General features: G+C 41.4%; 1 protein-coding gene across 2 annotated transcripts in view; it reads left to right on the top strand.

The window, feature by feature from the left end:
- The window catches only part of DGKB (diacylglycerol kinase beta), a 474,599-nt gene that overhangs the window by 292,363 nt on the left and 166,020 nt on the right, over window positions 1-16,216 (top strand). For both annotated transcript variants that reach the window (XM_039523585.1, XM_039523584.1), the window contains one exon: window positions 3,035-3,099. In XM_039523585.1, the coding sequence (XP_039379519.1) occupies window positions 3,035-3,099 (65 nt within the window). The remainder of the gene's footprint in view (window positions 1-3,034; window positions 3,100-16,216) is intronic.

Genomic DNA, 16,216 nt, shown 5'->3' with positions numbered 1-16,216 from the left:
GGTGGAGCAGGGGCAGGAAGAGGCAGATTAGAGGTGGGAAGTGGTGTAGTGGAGTGGGACCGGGTTGCTTGCTGCTGCTGGTGCCAAGCCCCCCACTAACCCTCCCTGTGTCCCACAGGAGTGCAGGGGCCCCCCAAAACCGCAGGGCCTGGGGCGGTTGTCCCAGTCTGTCCTATAGATGGGATGCTCTGAAAATATATGCCCAAACATTGGTGGAGCTGGGCCTACATTCCTGAATATTGGTGGCGCATGGGCACCACGGGCCCATATAACTCGCTGCCTATGTCTGTGCCTGCCAGGGTTCAGCTCCCAGACTCCACCAGCTATTGACAACACAAGCACTTCACCTCCAGGCCTCACTCTCTACACATTAGTGTTAGGCACACTCGACCCCACAAGTCCTCTTAGCATCCCCAGTGTCCAGCCCCTGCTCCAGTGGATGCTCACAGAATTACCAAGCTTGCTTTTCCCAAAGGAACAGTACACCACAGCTTACTAGTTCATAGATTCATAGATTCCAAGGCCAGAAGGGGTCATGGTGATAATCTATTCTGACAACCTGCCTAACATAGGCCATTGAACTTTAATTCCTAGTGTTCACCTTAGAATACAGCCTTGCTTAAGACATAACACTTAAGTGTCTTTATAGAGAAATCAAATATAAGGGTTTTTTTTAACATAGAACAGAGATTCATATGGTAGCAAGCAGAAATACTGAAACAAAGGGTTACATATAAAACAATCATAACATGCGTTCTATGGCCTCAACTTAACTAACAATTATAATCCTGTTTAAAGAAGTTTATCTGACCTAAAGTTCTTCCCAACATTTTCAGCCAAGCCTGGTTGCGATCCCTTTTTCATGAAGCAAACTCACTGACGGTTTACTTCTTCAGTGAGGGATGCCAGGGCTTCTTTCACTCCCACATATACCAGAACAGATCTTTAAACAGATCTGAAAACTCCCCCCTCCCTCTGTTTACCTCTTCCTGTTAATTTTCTTTTCAAGTACCCCCAAGCTCTTCATTACTATTTTACTTGGTATGCTGATAGACTTGAGGTTCAACAAGAACAAGTGCAGAGTCCTGCACTTAGGATGGAAGAATCCCATGCACTGCCACAGACTAGGGACCGAATGGCTAGGCAGCAGTTCTGCAGAAAAGGACTTAGGGGTTACAGTGGACAAGAAGCTGGATATGAGTCGACAGTGTGCCCTTGTTGCCAAGGCTAACAGCATTTTGGGCTATATAAGTAGGGGCATTGCCAGCAGATCGAGGGATGTGATCATTCCCCTCTATTTGACATTGGTGAGGCCTCATCTGGAGTACTGTGTCCAGTTTTGGGCCCCACACTACAAGAAGGATGTGGAAAAATTGGAAAGAGTCCAGTGGAGGGCAACAAAAATGATTAGGGGGCTGGAGCACATGACTTAGGAAGAGAGGCTGAGAGAACTAGGATTGTTTAGTCTGCAGAAGAGAAGAAGGAGGGGGGATTTGATAGCTGCTTTCAACTACTTGAAAGGGGGTTCCAAAGAGGATGGATCTAGACTGTTATCAGTGGTATCAGATGACACAACAAGGAGTAATGGTCTCAAGTTGCAGTGGGGGAGGTTTAGGTTGGATATTAGGAAAAACTTTTTCACTAGGAGGGTGATGGAGTACTGGAATGGGTTACCTAGGGAGGTGGTGGTATCTCCTTCCTTAGAGGTTTTTAAGGTCAGGCTTGACAAAGCCCTGGCTGGAATGATTTAGTTGGGGATTGGTCCTGCTTTGAGCAGGGGGTTGGACTAGATGACCTCCTGAGGTCCCTTCCAATCCTGATATTCTATGATTCTATTGTAAGACACATAAGAGTAAGCTAAGGAGATAAACTTCTCCAGAGAGGAGGTGAGAGACACTTTTTTCAAGTAACGCTAGCTTTGAGTGAGTTGCCTTTAACTACAAGACCTTAAGAACATAATTTCCTGTATACACGCCTATCTTCTTACATATTATCCGCACATGTGTCTCGCAATGATTATGATGACCAGGATGACATGGGCTTTCATTAGAGACTTTACATGACATTCTTTGGTGGACTAGTAGGTAAACACCAGACACTGGGGATCCCTATAAAACTTTTATACCCCTGTCTGTCTTGGCAGGCCTGACTCTTGCCTGAATCAGACCTGCACCATATAAAAGAATCAGTAGAGATATTTCCAGTTCATCACATTGTGTATAAAAGCTTACCTCTTATTTGTTGTTTTTAATCCATGATCTTAAGGTGCTTTATATCGTCTCCAGAAGTTAATGTAACCAAATCTGTATGTATTGGTAATATATATGATAGAATATAAAAAAATATAAACCCCTACACATTTCTTCCAAGGTGTCTATGAGGTAATAGGACACGTGTATCTAACGGCTGGGAATGCCTGTGCTCTGGAGGTGCTCTATGTAGGGATCTGATTTAGAGACTTAGCACGTAGTCATTTTGTAATGGCAATGGTGGTGGTTCTATATTGAATCCACCTTTTTTTTTTAAATGTGTATATAATATTGGGTAGGCAGATCTTGACCTAGACCACATAGAACTTTGCATACAATACTATTGAATGGCCCTACACAAATGCTCAGGCTGTATACAGGTGAAGTTACCTTAGTGGGTCTTCCACTCTACTTCCAAAGAAAGAGATTTCATAGATTTATTCTGTAATCCAGCGAAAATAATGATGTCAATAGTAAACCTTCACTGAAAACAAATGCCTGCATGCTGCACAACAGTTAGAGATACTTTCAGCAAAAATAACTATCACATTCCATTCAAGTAAAAAGATGTAACAGACTGTAAAATGTGTAGTAGGTGAATGATCTGGAGATGTATCTGCTTGTTGGAATACTGTATATCTGAGATTTCAAAATTATCAGGGTACTGCTCTTGTATAATGATAGTGCACAAAACGTCTTGTGGTTTATGTGCCTTGGTTAGAATTTCGATTTTATATTTTGCAGTTTTACCCATAGTGATTTACATATTTCTTTTTTCCTGTTAGGATGCTTCAATTGCCCACAGATTCCACATCATGCGAGAAAAACATCCAGAGAAGTTCAACAGTAGGTAAGAACACAAACAATATTTGCATGTGAATGGGTAAGATTTTTGTTACATGAGGAGGTAAATTCTGCATTTTCCTTCAAAATATTGATTATTATTACAAGACAGAATGTCACTGCATCTTACTTTAAATATCTGGTTCCAGATAACTCTGATTAAAGTCAGTGATATCTGGTATCTCAGTTAAAGTGAGCAGCATTATAAATAAACTGTTCTCACATGCAAAATGATTGACTCTTAAGATTAGCATGATAGAGATGATGCACTGTGGTATCTGAGGATCCCTGAGTTGACACTTTGCCATTAGGAACTGCAGAGCACTTATTAGACAGCTGCAGCTGGGGATCCTTATCTTTCATTCCTGCATACACACTGGTATGTTGACAAGGGGCTCTTCCATATATACTGTTTGTGAGGAAGGGCAACTAAATGCTGTTTTATAAATATATACATCTTATCATTAAGAAGCTTGGGAAATGTCTAAAATGTGCAAACTGAAACTTTGCCTATATCCACATGTTCCTTTTTGAGTTTGATATGGACTATTGTTCCAAAGCTTTTTTGGAAATGTAAAATGTATTAATATATACTCTAAATACATCTTTCCTCAATCAACAGCTTACTGGGTAGGTAAAATCCATAATGCAAAGCTTGTTTGTCTCTCATATTAGGGTAATTTATCAGATCAACAATGATGGGGAACGCCAACATTTTAGAAGTCTTAAGTAACATTTGAAGGCACAAGAGAGAAAAGGAAATCAATACAATATATAGGAATATATACTGAACATATTTATTTATATACTTATGAATATGTTCTCTCTCTGGGCCAAATTGTGGCATTTACCCACTGGCCGGAATTGCTATGCTCCATAGGGAGATCTTGGAGCACTTGTGTCTTAGGTAAGCAAGCTGCCCTAGTGGATGAGAGTTACACAGGCTGCCATTTCTATAGGATGATGGATCTGCTCTTCCTAGTATGGCTGTCCTGCTTTGTGGACCAGAACAGAGTGGTGCGAGTGGGGCCATTAACCACTGCAGTGTGGCTGAAAACACTGTGCTCCCCCAACCACAGGGACTGAGGCTGTCACAAGCCATACACCAGGAGGCTTCTTACACACTCAGTACCCCTCAGCATCTGTGAGGATCTGTCATGATCCAAGGTTTGATATATTACAATAAATTCTGAAATAAATGCCCATGTTAAAACACAGTGGTAATCTGATTGCGGGCCGCGAGACATTTTGCTGATGTTGACCATCTGCAGGCCTGGCCCGCCGCAGCTCCTAGTGGCCGCGGTTCGCCGTTCCCAGCCAGTGGGAGCTGTGGGAAGCAGCGGGCCGCAGGGCCGTGCTAGCCACCGCTTCCCGCAGCTCTCATTGGCCACGAACGGCGAACTGCAACCACTGGGAGCTGGAGGCGGGGCGTGTCTGCAGACGGTCAATGTCAGCAAAATGTCTCGCGGCCTGCAATCAAATTACCCTGATGGGCCACATGCAGGCCGCAGGTTGCCCACCACGGTTATAACAGCTCCTCTTCATAAAGCTCAAATATTTTTCACTCCCAAGAATTATATAATGAAGAGAATACAGTGGTTCATAAAGACATATTGGTGGAGCTATCGGACACTTATCAAATGCAGGTTTTCTGGACTCTGAAAGTGAAGCAGGTTTATCAGTGGCCCTTCTGCGTATTTTCAGCAGTTGGAAATTTTAATTTATAAAAAGCTCAGCTAATAATATGAGTTTCAGATCAGATTTCATGTCACAATAAATCATATGCCATTAATAACATCTGCTAGCAGGCTCACCTTGAAATTCATCTATATTTTAAAGATTCTGATGTTTCTAACATTATCTTAAGGAAATTAATTACAAAAATATATAGTTCCAATCTTTACACCTCTTGTTACTGAGATACTGAAAGAACTTGAAAAGGTAATGATATTTCCAGGGGTTAGAAGAGCTCTCATTCAGATGATATAATATTTATCAAAAATAAATCTAAGTATTAACTGTTAAAGTTATAATTTGCTAGCATGTTTATAAGAGAAGTTCTAATGTCAAACCAGTCATTTTTAGATAGCCAGAGCTCTACCTTTAATTATGATATTTTAGACAAAAGACAATAAATATCTTTATTCAGATAGTTTCCTGAAACATTTTGCTACAGGCTTATCATTTTTAAAATATTTGTTTTATTTTGCATAGAGGGGTAAATGACAAACCCTGCTAATGTAATTTTACATACAATTATCTCAGATGCAGTTTGTTCTTTTAACAGCAGTTTGCATATGGTGACATTCCATAATGAGAAACCTGCTGTAAGGTCTTAAGTATGAGAAAACAGATCTCATTTTAGAACTCACTGAGCCAGTGGCTATAAACTTTGTAATTTACTAGAAGGTGGCATTTTCAAAAGCATCTCAGTGACTTGGGAGCACAAATCCCAATAAGGTCAAAGGGACTTGTACTCCTAAGCCATTTAGCCTCTTGAAAAATCTCACCCTGAATTCCTAAATTCTTATCCTGTCTCCGAAAAAAGAATCCCTTTCAGGCTTGGAGTTTGCTTCATAAGTTCTGATTTCTCAGAGATACTGAGCACCCAGAACTCCTGTTAAACTAAGTGAGAGATTAAATATTTCTGTAAATCAGACCATTGCATTTCAGTTCTACTTTCAGAAGTGACTATGTAACAATCTGTTACACAACCAGCATGGAATTCCTTGCTAAACAGAATTTAATTTTTTGTGTTATACAGAATAGATATAGAATCATAGAAATGTAGGACTGGAAGGAACCTCAAGAAGTCATCAAATCCAGCTCCTCTGCACTGAAGCAGGACCAAGTAAATCTAGTCCATATCTGACAGGTATTTGTGCAACCTGTCCTTAAAAACCTCCAGTGATGGGGATTCCACAACCTCCCCTAGAAACCTTTTCCAGAATAGCTGGAATAAGCTCTGAATATCACTTTAGTGACAAAATAAGTTTTTGTTAGGGAGTGTGAGCTGGATTCCATCCTTGCTCATGCACCATCAATAAAATTGATAACTAAGATCCACATTGAAGGACAATTCTGCCCTCATTTAATACACCTGTTCAATTCCATTGAAACTAAATCAGGTTATAGCTGCAGCAGTGTAAATTAGGACAGATTTTGGCATGCAATTTTTTTTTAATTAAAAAAAATAAACTATTGATGATTCGTAAGCTAGAAAGAATCCAGGTCGACAGTCTGAACCCAGGTTATGTTGGTAGGGCTGGCCATGAGTGGAGGGAAAAACATATTTTTACTTGTAAACTGAGCAGATGTGATAGGAAAATGAAATCACTGAGATGCAACCACTGTTGGACCCCACTCCAATGCCAGTTTTATAGTCACTTCTCAGAGGACAACTTTGCTGCCTCCGTTTCACTATGTGTAAAATAGAAATAAAAAATGTTTCTACTTCACTGGGCTTGGAGGGATTGTTTAGTCAGTGTTCATAAAATGCTTTCAAAGTAATAGAATCTAAGTATTAGGAACTCCTTCCTCTATTCAACATGTGACAGGAGTAATGATTTTCTTTTTCACACAAAGCTTTTACATTGCTAATTTCTCAAAAGTACCAAAAATAAAGTAGGACTGAGATTTTCAAAGTCACCCAAGGGATTTGGACACACAATTTTCCCCCAAAAACTCAACTTAAATACATAGCAAATAAAGAAATGCACCTAACTAAAGAATGTATGCAATAGATATACTGTAATCAGCTGCGTCCTTTAGTGTGATTCTTTTTTTTTCAATGATCAAGTGTGTCCCATGGTCTTACCGATAAGATAAATACTGTTACCATTCCACGGACACTTAAGGAGGCAAGTGTTTAAATGCATTCATAACTATTAGAATCTGAGTTGTCATAGTAGCCAAACACTGGTGGATTGAAGTGCTGAGATTACTGCACTTGAGAAAGCATGGTTTAATTCCTAGTGCCTCCTGTTAAGAGCAGGATCAAATTTCTTGATTTCAGTGAACAAGTGTCTAGTAGTTAACCCTAAGGGGAAGCAAACTTGTAGAGGACAGCATTTGAAGTAACACAGTATCACTAAACTGGGACGCTGTTAAAATAAACTAGTTTGGCCAGAATGCCCCTGCAGGGAGATTTGTGTATACATCATAGACTGGTGCTGAGAAAAATAGATATATGGTCTTTGTGAATAGAACCTACATGTGGAGACAAACTGAACATTTTATAAAAATTATTCAAGTCCAGATTAAATAGTCTAAGGGCAGGTCTACACTAAGGGCGGGGGTCGAACTAGGGTACGCAAGTTCAGCTACGTGAATAGCATAGCTGAATTCGAAGTACCCTAGTTCGAACTACTCACCCGTCCAGACGCTGCGGAATCGAAGTCCGCGGCTCCAAGGTCGACTCCGCCACCGCCTTTTGCAGTGGTGGAGTACCGGAGTCGACCGCGGCGCTTCCGGAGTTCGAACTATCGCGTCCAGATTAGACGCGATAGTTCGAACTCCGAGAAGTCGAACTCACCACGTCGACCCGGCTGGTAAGTGTAGACTAGCCCTAAAATAGTATTTGATTAAATTAAGTTTGCTAACATGACTTTTGGGTGTCTACACTGCAAAGGAAAAACCTGCAGCACTGGGTCTCAGAATCTGGATCAATTGACTTGGGTTTGGGCTGCAATGCTAAAAATACCAGTGTAGATGTTCCTGCTTCGGCTGGAGACCGGGCTGTGAAACCCAGGGTGGGGGGAGGGTGGCAGAACCCAAGCTCCAGTGTGAATGGGAATGTTCACACTGCTATTTTTGGCCCAACAGCCCAAGCCCTGCAAACCCAAATCAATTGACCTGAGCCTCTGAGACTTTCTTTGCAGTGTAGACATATGCTCTGGCACCAAATAGCACACAAGATATTTTTGAGGTTCAGCAAACTAAAGTAGAATTTATAGCTGGCATTTACAGTTCTAAGTACATAATTTTAGAGATGTTCAAATATGAGTCTCTCTTCTTGACTTACAGCTGCTTTATGATGAAGAAATCCTAAAACAAAAACAATCTTATATTCCTAGTAACTTGATAAGTGTAGAATTCTTGATCTTATATTTTAGAAATTCACTTTTATCTTGTTTAATTATGCTTCTATTTTGTGCCAGTATCTATGCACTTAAACTCTAAAGACACTGGTATTAAAAACAAAAAACAAAAACCACACTAAATACCAATTTACTTTGTGCAAATGACCTTCAAGAAAATAAGCCCTCTGCTAATTAATGATATGCACATAATTGTGGGTTAGATTATAACCTGTAAACCATGAGACATGGACTTATTCTCGGAAGAAAGAGAAAGTGGATACTGAAAGTAAATGAATTTTTAGCCAGGTCTCCCTCTTCCTCCTGGTCCAGTACTGCAGTGTACCAAGGTCAGCATAGCACATCACCTTGTCTCACCTTAGACATCCCTTGCCAAAAAAAAAAAAAAAGTCTATCACCCCATTAATAGTGCTATATTACACAGGCATCCTGCTGTGAAAGTGTGTCCCTCTGTGGGCTCCAGTCCTGGCCTGGTAGCAAAGATAACGGAACACAGTTGCTGTTCTTGAGGCTTTGAAAGCAAAGCAAAAATAATTGCTCCCGAGAACACGTACTACAAACACTTTAAAAACTCCCTTCTTCTCCCTGATTTGGCTCTGACTGGAGGAGAAGACTCAGTAAGAAGACACCAGCCCAATGCAGAGAGCAGGTTGCAAACAACTATTGCCTGTCTCATTGATCCCGCCTGATTACTTCTTTCACAAAAGGATAAGACTCCATGGAACTGCACCTCTAAACTCAGGCTCATAATTGCTAATGTAATAGCAATCCTCAACAAAAGCAGAGCAAGAGAATCCATTTTCTGAAATGTTTATATACAATCAAAAGCTGGCCTGTACTGGCCCACCTTGGCCCAGTAAGCTCCTGGTTATAACATGAATTTAGGCCAGGGCGGACGGGCAGCACCCTTGTATCTGACTTCAGATGAAGGAATGCCTCCCCTCCTCCGAGAACAAATACTCTTGGTGCACTCACATGCTATGCAAGCATTGGTCTAGGACAAAGACAATTGAGTATCCTGGTGCCATGCAGGCCATATTGCAGGTCTACTGGCTTCCACTGGGAACTTATTGAGTAGTAGTTAAATTTAGTATCTGAATTATTCACATTCATCACTTTAAAGGACATCAGTATTAGCATAGATAACATTTCTAAAACAGACCAAGATCTCATGTTCACCATGACTAAGATAATGTTTTTCTCAGATAGTCTCCAGACTGTGTCATAAGGCTGGATACAAGTTATGCTGCTTGGGTCAGAACAGCAAGAGTATAGCAAATGTGCTTGTCACTTTTTAACCCTCAAGTTCTCTGATCAGACAATAAGGCCATCCCCTCCAAGGGCCTTCTTTCTCTCACATCATGGAGGTGAAAACTGTGCTGTTCCACTAGGGACTTCCTGCAGAAGCCATCTGCAAACTACATCTGGTTCATTATGCAGTTGCCCGACTTTTAAAGGGCATAATTATGTAAGTATATAACATCAATGTTCTGCACCTTTTAGTGGCTATCTATCAAATATTGGGGTCTATGGAGTGGTGCAGTGGACCCACTCTCTGGCCAAGCATGGCACAGCCCCTGGGCTCACAGAGCCTAGTGGGGCTGTCAGTCTATACCTGGTGTCCAGTAGTCTGAAAAACCCTTTCTCCTCTCCCAAGTCCATCGGAGTATTGGCAGGGGAACCCAGGCCCACCCACTCCATGGGGTTCCAGCTCAGGGCCGGCAGGGGAACCCAGGCCCACCCACTCCATGGGGTTCCAGCTCAGGGCCCTTGATTTAGGTTAGCAGTGTCAGGGTTCTTCAACTCTGACAGTGCTCTGAGCTTCTTCCTACCTTCCCCTGGGTCTCTGCAGCCTCTCCAGCCTATCGGTCAGTTCATGCCCTCTGGATCTGTTGCCTCTGGGCAGCTCTTTAGTAGCATACTAGCAGGAGCCCCTTTCTCCAGCCTGCTCACTCCTCTACTTACCATCCCGTTGATCCCCCCCAGCTACTCTGGGGCTTCCAATCAGCAGTGGCTGGCTGGCAGTGCCTATATTAACACTGGGCCACTGTGGGATACATACACCCCATGACAGGGCCATCTCAAAATTCTGTTCTTTGTCTTGAAAGTTTAATGTGCTAATGGCTAGCTATTTAAGAGACAACCTCTCACTGTTAAACACAGCTGCTGTAGAGAGTATCTGGGAGGCTGAAATTGATGGAACTTGTTCAAACTTGTGAGGGCTGCTGGCAGCATACTCTGGGAGGAAATTCACCCACATAGAGGGCCAGCACAAGTCTTTTATACTACCTAAGACTTCAAAATATGGCTTCACAGATGACCTGTACCTGCTGATAGTGGGGATCACAATTTAAAGGTTTGGCTGCTCCCAGAACAGCTCGAATCAGACCTCACCCAAAGCAAGTCTCCCCACTTATCCTCAGTCTTTCTTTCCTGGAAAGCAGCAGGCCGTCCTACAGCTCCCAGCTGTTGCTCCTGTCTCTCCCCATGGGGTGGAGCTTGTTGGCTCCAGCTGCTGCCATGCAGGGAGGTGGCCCAGACACACCATGTGACCAAGCAAGGCCAGCAAACCCTGGCAGAAACCTGGGGAGCATGACCACATGAGCCCCCCCGGCCCTCCTCCCGCATCACTTCTTTATGGCTTAGATGGGATTTAAGCAGTACGTACTCAGTGTTCTGACCCTCAGCACAGGAGTGGATTTCATACTCTCATTGCAAGGTTCTCAGCTTTGAATTCACTACTGCTGGAGATCATGGTGAGCTAGGGTTTTCCACTTTTATAATGCAATGTAAGACTTATCTCTTTCACCTATAAAGTTGGTTCTGAAGTGTATCCAGCTGTGTGCTCTAGAAAATTGTCTGCTGTTAATTGTGAGAGGAGATAGGAGGTTTTTTCTTGAGGGAATTTGTGGTGGTTTTTTTTTTAAATAATATAATGGCACCCAGTTTATTAGAAGAATGGTTGTCTTAGAAACATGTATAATATAACAACTGTGAAATTAAGAGAAAGAAAGTCTCAGGCTGTATGCACAGTCTAGCATCTCAGTATTATTTAGCAAGCTATGATACTGAACTGAAGAAAATGGCCCAGCACACACTCTCCAAGTAAGAAACAGTTGATTCATAACAGATCTGTCCATATGCTATAGGCCAAGGTCAATAAAATTTAATTCTCTTCAATTGATGTCAAGCTGGCAACTTATTTTACTGAAGAGGATATTTCATTATTCAGAGTAGGTCATGAACCTATTTTTATGGATTTTGAAATACCAATTGGATATTTGGTACATTCTTTAATTAATTAAAGCCACTGCCTCTTATTGCATAGTAGTTTTAAGGCAAATCTCACTTATTAAATGAAGTTCAGCATATGGGAACTATATCTACAAATTTTTCATTTATAATCTAATCATTTGGAATGAGAAGTAATAGAACAGAAAATGATACCCAAAGCTCTCTCACGACTTTTCTTCATAGTCAGTTTAACATATGAGAAAGCTTGTACCACAACCAGAAGGCTTTAATTTGACATTTGTTGCCTGCTGATAAAACATATTTGTAGTTTTTTGTTTGAATTAATAAAATGATTTCACCCAGCTTTCAAGTGTCTACTTTAAATCAAATATACCAACATTGTGCTAACAATTCTTGGTAAAATAGTTGGGGGCAGGGAGTGTTGATTTTATACAGGGAGAGAAATGGAACATCTGAGTTGATGAATAGTGCAGCGGAGGTACAAAACTGGTTCTGAAGCTAGCTTGGCAGACATGCAAAATAAAGTCTACATGTACCCTATGATAAGATGAGAGTGGTTATGTCTTGGAAGAAATGTTTATATCAGATCCTGAGCTGCATAAAGAGGTGAGTAGCAGCCATTTCTGATATATATTCCCAAAACAAAAAAAGCCAAACAGTCAACTTTCATTTAAAAAACCAGTTAAGATTTCTAAGTGAACACAGTGCTCTGACTGATCACAAAGCCTATGCTGTTAAAAGTGAAATGAAGTGAATGGTTAAGGATGTAATCATTTTTACATTTACCATTTAATAAATATTAGTAGCTGAAAGCCCATGCTGTTACATGGGTGTGGCAGTTGGGACAAGTAATCCACCATCTGTGCGGTCTCCCTCATAAAAACAATTAAAGTGTTGCATGCAAATTAGCTGTAGAGTAAGGGTGGTGATTGGTTGAATTACCACTAATATCACAATGATCGACACAGGTATAATTTGTAAAGTTAAAAATGGCTGAGAACTTTAAAATTGGACTGTAACAGACCCTGGATCCCAGTGATGGTTGAACCTGGTGATATTCTGAACAAAAAGAGCTCTCAACCATCTTTGTTGCTGTTTCTATGGCTTTTTACTGAATCATCAGCCATTCTAGGTTTCAGAGTGACACACAGGCAGGTGACAATCCCGGAATTGTATTATATAGATAAACACATTATTCTTAAGTACAAAAAAATGAAAATTTAATCACAACACAGAACCTTAACTCTGATCCATAGATGTTTCATGGATTATTTTTGTTACCTTGATTCCAGTATCTAAGGCCTTAATTCAGGAAAGCATCCGTATTCAGGACAGCTCTTAAGCAGATGCTGGTAATGAGGAGACCACCTGCTGTTGGACTGACATGAGATACAGCCTAAATCCTGGCCTGTGACCTAGCCCATAAGCAAGACAGCTTTGGATCAGACCGTAGATACTGAAGAACTTGAAATCTCACAGAGAAACTCTTCACTAAATTTCCAACCCGGTTTTTCAGACTGGAGTGGTTTCTGTAACTTCAAATTACAACCAAAACTTGAGGTGCTGATCCAGCCCTAACCTCTTAACCTTTTAACGTTTCTCAGGCCTGGTCTACACTGGGGGGGGGGGTCGATGTAAGATACGCAACTTCAGCTACAGGAATACCATAGCTGAAGTCGAAGTATCTTATTCCGACTTACCTCCCGTCCTCACCATGCGGGATTGACATCCGTGGCTCCCCCGCTGACTCTGCTACCGCCGCTCACTCCAGTGGAGTTCCGGAGTCGATGGGGAGCGCATTCGGGGATCGATATATCGCGTCTAGATGAGACGCGATATATTGATCCCGATAAATCGATCGCTACCCGCCAATACGGCAGGTAGTCTGGACGTACCCTAGATCACTAGTGCTCAGCATTTATGTTTATTCAGATTGCCAGAAAACTAGTCATATTAGCCAGCGTGCCATGATCTTAACTCAATTTCCTGCGGCTTTTGTCTTTGCTAACCATGTGAATGAGGCATTCTAGGTATTTGACACATCCTAAAATGTACTTAAAAAAAAAAAGCCAAATCCTATGAGAATATCTGCCACATTTTTATATAACATTTTCCTTTTTCTTCCTACTTGCATTTGAATGAACTTGCCTTGCTTATGTTGTTTTAGTCCATGTATCACTTTCATGCAAATAACCAGACTTCTTTCTGACTTGATTACAAGTTTATAATTCCATGGCATCAAGGCTATTATTTTACATGGCTTTTCAAATTTGATATATGGAAAATGAAAAACATTTCCTATCCTATAATATATAGCAAACAACAAATGATAATTTGTGAAGGAATTATAAAGTAAATCCTGCAGACTTCCCTCAATTAAAACTTTTGAAGATTCTAGATAAATTGCTTAGATTTAATACATATTCCTCCAATAAATATGCTGTGAAAATATTAACTTTTTCATAAAAATAGAACATAGCTGTACATGCTTCTACATATATGTATAGCAGTGAATTCGTATGTTTGCTATATTTACTGCTACAGTCATACAGGTGCTCATGTCTTCTTTAGAAGAATTTTGATCAGTATTTATTATTTTTATTGCAGTCAGGGGCGGCTCCAGGCCCTAGCATGCCAAGCGTGTGCATGGGGCGGCATGCCGTGAGGGGCGCTCTGCCAGTCGCCGGGAGGGCGGCAGGCAGGGTGCCTTCGGCGGGGTGCCTGCGGAGGGTCTGCTGGTCCCGTGGCTCCGGTGGACCTCCCGCAGGCATGCCAGTGGAGGGTCCGCTGGTCCCGCGGCTCCACCGAAGCCAAAAGGACCAGCAGACCCTCCGTAGGCATGCCTGCGGGAGGTCCACCGGAGCCACGGGACCGGCGAGCGGCAGAGTGCCCCCACGGCATGACGCCGTGCTTGGGGCGGCAAAATGGCTGGAGCTGCCCCTGATTGCAGTCATAAAAAAGCATAACTGTATAGCTAACCCTGAAACAAATTAGCTCCTGTTAGTATTATCTTTAAAAATCAATGTATAGTTATTCTCATGGTTTCTAAACAGAATGGGTAATACAGAATGAAATTAGATTTCATATACTTACACTCAGAAGATAGAAAGCTCATAATGTATATGATATCGTACTTCTTTCTTTGGTTCTCTTGTATTTGGCCTATCTGTAGACTTCGGACATTAATTCTAATAACATACATTCTCTGGGCATGGTATAATCTCATATTTTAGTTGGTTAGTGACACTTCAGTTTTCATTTGTGACTTTATTAGAAAAATTTGTAACTAATGTCCATCTCAGCCAGACATTATCAAATTGGCTTCTGCAAACTGCTTAGTTCCTTCCAAATTGCTAGCTGCTGTAGCATCTGATCCACAAGAGTCTTACGCATCTCTGATTTATTTCCATATCCTAATATGCCACTGAACAAATGGCATTCTTTATTTTTTTATTATAACCATGTTCCTTTATCAGCTGTCATTTTTAAGGAGCACAGTTCACTCCAGAAGAAAATTTTTCTTGGATAATCTCAAAAATTTCCTAGGTAATCCGTAAAGAAACATTCACAATAGTTTTTCATGTTCTCTGTATGTATAAATATCTCCTGTCTGTGTGTTCCATTCTTTTTATTCACAATAGTGTGTTCCAGAAAGCATCTATATACAATATCATACTGACATAATAAAGTCTTATCATTGCAGTCTGGCAGAGAAGGAACCCCAGTCTTGGGCCCAATACTTTAAGTAAAAATTTGTTTGGTTAGCAAGGTTCCTTTTTTGCTAAATAGTTATTTATGAACTCTCATTAGTGCCATTAAGCCCTCTTTTCCCTTCAGTTCTTGTCCTCACCACTCTATATGGAAGTTGATGCCATCTTTTCATGAATGACAGCCCCTGAGAGACATTGAGCTGCATCTGGTTCTAAATCAATAACTTAAAGGATTTAATTATGGTATCCTGCCAGTGGTCAGGGCGGGAGCCATCCTAGTCTGAGCTTTTGCACCAGCATGATGTAGATAAGGAATTTCTTGGAAATTGCAAAATGTTGCCAGCTCAGTTCAGGAAACTCCTCCTTCATTTCTGTGCAGGTCTGCAGAATCTTGCAGTGCAAAAATGCCCATCTGCTTCTGCCCACTTGGCAGGTTCTATAGCTCCATAACACTCATGTGCTGCTGTGGGGCTGGAGTTCTGAAAGGATCATAAAACTGAGATTCATGCTTTGGGGGTTATGGATTGCTGGTTGGGGAATCAGAAGTTCTCTCTCATTCTCCCCCTCTCTCTCTCAAGCTGACCAAGATCAACAGGAGACTGGGGAGAAAGAGAATAGTATGGAATTGTATGTCATCATTTTGATGATGTCTTCCAGTTTTTCAAGAAGCAGTGACTGGTGAAGACTCTGAATTCAATGGTTGGTCACTGATTCCATCAATGGGGGCAGAATGTTGACTGGCAGGCCCAGTCATTCCCAGAAAAGCAATGGAAAATGTTAAAGAACCAGAAAGAGCCTGCTTCTGGCTTTTGACATTTGACGGAGGTTTGCATTCTTGAGCCTTAGGGAAGGTGCTGCAGAAAGGAATAACAAGTAGCTATGTCCATTTATTTTAACACTGGCACACGAAGGGGATACTTTATTTACATTACCTTGAGCTACTCATCTTCACTGTGTCCACACCATCAATCCCATAAACTGTCATCTTGTGGGTGATATGAACTACCTTGGCCTCCTGCTGAGGCAGCTTCTCCTTTCCCTCTGCATTCTATAGCCACAA

Source organism: Mauremys reevesii, linkage group 2 (assembly GCF_016161935.1).
Source record: "Mauremys reevesii isolate NIE-2019 linkage group 2, ASM1616193v1, whole genome shotgun sequence".
Lineage (NCBI taxonomy): Eukaryota > Metazoa > Chordata > Testudines > Geoemydidae > Mauremys > Mauremys reevesii.
The sequence above is the reverse complement of the archived record's forward strand: the minus strand, read 5'-3'. Positions and strand labels throughout refer to the sequence as shown.